The 6,617-nt window shown below is 46.3% G+C and overlaps 1 protein-coding gene across 1 annotated transcript; it reads left to right on the top strand.

Moving 5' to 3' along the window:
* Nucleotides 1-3,561, top strand: mansc1 (MANSC domain containing 1). Its single transcript, XM_041030648.1, has 5 exons — nucleotides 1-79; nucleotides 991-1,316; nucleotides 2,182-2,322; nucleotides 2,492-2,842; nucleotides 3,341-3,561. The coding sequence occupies exons 2-5, from the start codon at nucleotides 1,064-1,066 to the stop codon at nucleotides 3,559-3,561; spliced, it is 966 nt and encodes a 321-aa protein (XP_040886582.1). The 5' UTR covers nucleotides 1-79; nucleotides 991-1,063.
* The last annotated feature ends 3,056 nt before the right edge of the window (nucleotides 3,562-6,617 follow it).

The following is a 6,617-nucleotide window of genomic DNA, read 5'->3' as shown; positions in this document are numbered from 1 at the left end:
GGTAAAGTCCTGCTCTGTGGACTGTGGACCCAAAGAGCTGCTGAGCATCTGATGGAGGACTGTTCCCGCTGTCAGCCCGGTGAGTTTCTGCTCTAAATACAAGACATTTCGAGACACGTCGAAGACACGTTGAGAGCTACAGACTAAATCAACACACAGGTTTAAAAATGTCTTGGATTTTTAAATCATAATGTTTTAGATGTTTTTTCCTCAGTGTGTAAAATCACGACCGACCTCGTTCACCTTCAGCACAAACCTAAAAACAGAAGCAAAGCTCCTTCAGTCTCTTCCGTTTTTAGATTTCTATTTTTACTCCACAGATTGGTTTCTAATTTTGTTCTCTTTCTGTTCTATTGTTGTCGACTGAGACAGATCTGGGACTGAGGGACAGAGACGTAAGCAGTAAAGCTGCCAGTGAGACGGACTGACGTGCGTTTGAAGAGAAAGTCCAAAAAACGTCCAATCATAAAGTTGGAAACTTTCAGAAACTCGTTTAAAGATAATCTGTTAAAGCTTCTCTCTTCTTTGCACTGTGGCTTTTTGAAGCGGAGCAGCTTTGGACGGGACGTTACGTGATGCTTCGCGTCTGATCTGTGAGCTTTCGCCTTGGAGGAAATAAGACTTTCTCATGGTTTTAATCAGACTGAGCTGAAATGTAGTTTCATCTTTCTCACCCTGACGACTGAGGGCTCGTCCCGTTTGTTGTTGTCCATCACACCGGTGTCTTTTTATTGACATTCACCCAAAACATCCTGGTTTGTCACCAGTTCGGTGGAAGCACAGAGAGCCTGGTCCCAGAGCCTCCTGTTCTGAGAGGAGTCCTGGTCACAGGCTGTTACATACTGAGAGGAAAAGGGTTTTCTGTTTGTGTGTGATTTGGGTGAACAGAGCCTTTAAAATCAGAGCTGTGTCAAAGCTCTGTTACTCTGAGTCACTGCAGTTTCCATGAATCATTAATGTGAGCTGGTTCCTGTCTCCTCCGTCCCGCAGTACGTTCGTGTGGATCTCTGCTCTCCTGTGGACACTGAGACATTTCTGATCAGACCGTAGCTCTGCTGCCGCCATGTTTCCTCCAGAGTCAGGTCGACCCTCGTGGACGCTCCGGCTGCTCGTCTCCGCCGCCGCTGTCCTGGTACTGCTGGCATCACTTCCTGTGTCAGCTGTGGAACCAGAGACTTGCTTCTCCAGACAACACCAGAGCGCTCGAGTCAACGTCAGACTGGCCTTAAACAGACCGACGACGGCCATGGATGCTCGGGCGGTCCGGTCTGAGAGGGACTGTGTCCTCGCCTGCTGCTCAGAGGAAGTCAAACCAGGTGAGACAGATTTACAGGGATATTGGACTGATTGTCAGAGACACCTGGATGTTGGGTTTAAGGACCAGAGGCGTCTGAGCACCTTTGCCTGGATCATACAGTGATGAGAAAACCTCAGATCGATCTAATGGCTGATTTCAGCTCGTTGCACATTCATTGTCATGTGAGTGTAAATCAGGCAGCGGTGATGAAGGTTCTTCAGTTCAACTCTGAGGTAACTGAATCTGAATTTGAAGTCACTTTATCCTTGTGCTGCTCTGCATTAATCTTAACTTTAAATTCGGATCATTTATTCCAGCACAGCAGTAGGTAATAGGTAAAGACATATTTGAGGTCATTTAGAAACAGTGTCTCCGTCCCAGAGTTTGTCCACCAGAGGGCGCTGACCCAACCAGTCTTACACTGTAAAACGTCCTGAACACTTCGGGCTCTCTGTCCTGAGTCAGTCAGTTTCTTTTTTTTTTTTTTTTTTTTGTAAAAGGAAAACACCAGAAAAAGCTTCTGTTCAGGTAACACTGCTGTATCTTACTGAAATCCTCCTGTGGAAAGTTTCTTTATTGTCATCTTGTGCCCAAATGTTGTTGCACTAACAGCGTCACATCGCCACGGGCCCCGAGCTGCGTTTTGGGATCGAGTCTAGACGTCGGCCTTTGAAGGAAGTGAAGCGGGTCAGAGTGAGACTCTGTTCCAGGCTGAGCTGTGAGAGCTTTACTCACAAATCTACACAGAAAACTCTGAGTGAGACGAATGAAATGTGAAAATATCCCAGGATCACACACGTCCCAGGCAGCAGTGCATCAGGAACCTGTTGTTTGAGTCAGAACGTCTGTAAAGTTCACGCCACTTTGTTTTTGTGTGTGTGCAGGTGCCAAGTGCAACATGGCCGTGTTCAACGCCAACAAACACGCCAGTGATGATAACTGCTTCCTGTTCCACTGTCAGACGGAGCAGGACTGTCCTCTAATGAAGGCTCAGGACGGCGTCAACACCTACGACATCTACAAAGGTAAAGGAGCCTGCCGTCGCCACAGTCGCCACAGCCGCCACAGACCTTTTCCTGTTTTCAGGAAACAAAATAAAATCACACAAATTAACTTCTTCAGAAACGAGTCAGTCAGGTAGCTGCTCAGTTTCAGGCTGAGGTCGTAAACATGTCTGCCTTCTTTCTTTCACAGGACTGATTCATCCAACCACTGTGAGACCTGTCACCACGACAACCACCTCCACCACCACACCGACCCCGACTACACCTACAACTACAACCACAACCACCACACAAAGTACAACAACACTGCCCACCACCACAACAACAACCACACAACCCACCACTACCACAACAGCCACAACCTCACCGCCAACCACAACCACACAGGCACCAGCCACCATGACAGCACCTGCACCCATCATCATCATCGCCACAATGGCTGCGATACCTCCATCACCCACCACCACAATAACAACACCAACAACACCAACACCAACACCAACAACACCACCAACAACAACAACAGCAGCTTCTACCACAAGCACCACGACGACAAAAAAGCCAAACAAAACCAGCAAAAAGCAAAACAAGACCACAAAGAAAGGAAAACCTCGTCCTCCCACCACTACCACTGCCACCACCACCACCACTGTCACCACCACCACCACCGTCACCCAGCCCACTCTGAGCTCCATGACATCACTTCCTGTTGTAACAGCAGGCAAAGTGGCTGAACGTAGAAATACTGTCAAACCACAGCCGAAAACTGCAACAACCGCTACAACAACTACAACCACTGTTCCCACTATGACAACTACCCCAACAACTCCTACAACTACCACCACCACTCCTCTTCCTACCACCACCACTATTCCTACCACTACTGCCACTACTCCTCTTCCTACCACCACCACCACCACAACTACCACCACCACCACCACCACCACCACTACAACTACCACCACAACTACCACCACCACCACTGAGCCGTCCACCATGAGGACGACTCCAGCAGCAAGTCTGGTCATCGTCCCCAAAGGCCCCCTCCAGTCCGACCACGCCCTCCAGAACTCGAGCGTCGGCCGGGGGAAAGCGGTAGCGGCCCGGGGGGCGGTGAAGAGCGGCGTGGTAGCGTTCATGGTGCTGGGGCTCGCCATCCTCACACTGGCTCTGGCCGTCGGCGGACGGAAGGCGATGGAGTCCTTCGACAGACGACATTACACGAGACTGGAGCTCAATGACCTGCACTACGAGGTGTGAGGAGGGAAAACCTCAAGACAGAAGCTCAGAGAGGACAATTAGCAAGACTTCATGAGTTCACCTACGATTGTTCGTGTGATAATAGCTTCATTTCTAAACAGCACAAAGTTACACAACAAGCCAACGTCTGCTTCACCGTGTTGGAGACGTTAAACCAGGATGACAGAGAACACTGGACTCTGACAGCGTCTCCGCTTCATTTACACTTCACTGAGGATGGTTACTGGTTATTGTCCTAAAGCACCAGTAAACGAGCCTTTGACCCTCGGACGACACACTCAGACCCGTGCGCTTAGTAAAACTGATGCTCTCTTCTCTTGGAATAGGAGAGGGTGAAAAAATCCTCCACCACAGAAAGTTCCTCGTCTTTTTAAGGTAAAATAAAACAGGTTTTTTTCTCAGATCACCAAAAGCTTCATTGTTTTTCATAGAGGATGTAATTTGGTCTGGAGATATCCGTACCAATTATCATACAATTACTTTATCAATATGAAAAAATCATGTTAAATATAAAATATAAAATCTTATCAGAGCTCAGTCGTGCTGATGGAGAGTGGTCTGTCAGAGGAATGAGAGGAGTGAGCATCACTGATGCTGGTGTGTATCATCACATCACCCGACTCTCTGGGACTTTGTCCACAGAATTCTGACTTTTATTTTTCACTTTTCTTATTTGTGTCTTCCCTGGATCGTACGGAGCCCAAAAGTCCTGAAAGATGATATTTTCCTTATCTTGTGTCCACAGGTCAGGATTTTTAAAACCATCTTTCTGAATATTTACTAGAAGTCAGACTTTTTGTTGGCCCCACGATTCTCATGTTAATCTGATATTTTCCTAAATTTGAACCATATTCTGAGCACCAGGACTTTTCTGAAGGATATTTTTATCTGCGCACACACACACACACACACACACACACACACACACACACACACACCCCTAATCTTTCAGGGGGTTTTATTTGATTTTATTTATTAGAAGAACTGCAGCTTCTGTTTGAGGACTTAAGTCTGACTTTACCTTTTCTCATAATCCTTCCCTGCTTTCAGTCTCATGCTGACTTTCATTCCTGCCCTCTGACTTATTTGGCTTCAGCTCTGAGGACAGGCCAGAGAGCAAAGTTTAGTCATCGCCTGGTGAGATAATCAGTCCCTTCACCCTCCTGCAGATAAGTCCATCCACCTCTCGTCCTGTTGGCTGTAGAGAAACAGCTGGTGAAGGTTCACTAAGAACAAACAGCAATATTTTTATTCCCCGAAACTCAGGAAGCCTCTGAAGTGGAGCTGATGTAGAGGAGTGCTGGATTGTATGAGCGGACACAGACACGTACACTGGGCCTTCGGGTTTCGAGGCCTTTTCGCCATCGGGTTCTTTAACCCTCTGTGTATAAGATGTACACCTGCATGTCTTTTTACTTCACCATGCTTCAGCCATACGAGCCTGTGATTGCTTCTTAAATCACTAACTCAGTCTAGATGTCGGACTCACTCTCACTGTGTAGGTTTTGTATTTCCTCCACGTTTTTCTTGTTTCACATGTGGATAAAAATTTAAACGATTGATGCAATCCTCTGAAAACTGATGCACTATTGTATCCTGCGGTTTTTGATAAATGTGACCTGCTTCTTTTTAAATATTAGATTGTTTTTCATAGGTAAGAGTACACTGGCCGCGCACTATTTTCCTATAAGTACGTTTGTATAGAAGTTCAGTGGGATTTTTTTTGCGGGGGGGCGGGGTGTTGGTAGGGGGCAGACGCTGCTGCAGCATCAGTTCACCACCAGGTGGCAGCAGCAGCCTGACGAACCTCTGCACACACTGAAGCGTGAAACGCCTGAAGCTGCACCGCAGACTCCTGCTCACTGACATCGCTTTGATTTTTACTCTGTCTAATAATTAATAACACGAATGGTGATAGTTTGGTCTTGTTTTGTGAAGTGATGCTTTTGCATAAGTTTGGAATTTGATGTTTTGTTCTTGTAAGGATTAAAACTAAGTGATTTTTGAATGTGTGAGTTGTTTCTGTCTTTTGTGATGAATAGAAATTCATGGTGAGTGTGAACGAGCCCGGAATAAACACACACAGCAGACCATCACTCACACTGATCTGGATCAGACACTGAGACAAAATGTCTGCGTTTAATCCGGTTCTACTTTCTTTCCTGCAGGATTTAGAACAGTTTGAAAGTTTTCCCAAAATTTGGACTTTTGCCTCAGAATTTTTACCTTTTTCAAATTTCAGATGAAGCAGAATCCTTCCGTTTTTAAAGACGAGTCAGTGAATCTTTGAATTTATCCTCAGTTTGTTGATTTTTCTCACAATTTGTAGAAAAATCTGATTAATTTTTAAAAAAAAACACTGTTCAATGGCTCAGTGTTTTTGTTTTTTTTTCATATTCCTCTGACACATCTGTGCCTCAGAGTTCAGACCGTTCAAATCCTCAGATTCATCACGTAACTGTGATTTTATCTTTTTCAGATTTCTGACTCATTTTGATCAAAATTCTGAAAAGGCTGCCTTTTTTCCAGGTCTCATAAAAAGTGAACATCAATCCGGAACAAATTCTGGATTTTTCTCAGCCGCTCTCTGAGCCTCAGTCCTCGGAGAAGGATGCGGGCTGAAGTTCGGTCTGGAGCCAACAGATCTAAGACATTTTGTCTAAAGTCTGACTTTATGCTCAGCGCCGTGACTTTTCTCTGAATTCAGACTTTTTCAAACACAGTTTCTGCGGCTGTGTCTTCTCTCAGAATAAGCAGTCAGGTTTCTGTGGAGCCAGGTTTGCAGCCAGGCTGCAGGAGCAGTGCCTGCTCTCTGCACCACACTGAGAGGAGAAGGTGTAAACGGTGTCTGAGTGAACAGCTGAGTGGAGCCGTGCTGCTGCTGTGAACTCTGACTGTGATAAACTAGTCCCGCAGGAATGTGAGCGTTAAAGCTGAACTTCGGCTCCTGCGGCTCCTCAGCGCAGCCTCTCCCTCCTCTGGGATCTGGGACGTGTTGCCTTCTCATTTAGCGGCAGTTAAACGTGTCGGGATCGGGGCGTTTTCCGTGTTGTAAC

This window comes from Toxotes jaculatrix, chromosome 22, assembly GCF_017976425.1.
Source record: "Toxotes jaculatrix isolate fToxJac2 chromosome 22, fToxJac2.pri, whole genome shotgun sequence".
NCBI lineage: Eukaryota > Metazoa > Chordata > Actinopteri > Toxotidae > Toxotes > Toxotes jaculatrix.
This window is presented reverse-complemented; position numbering and strand designations above follow the sequence as displayed.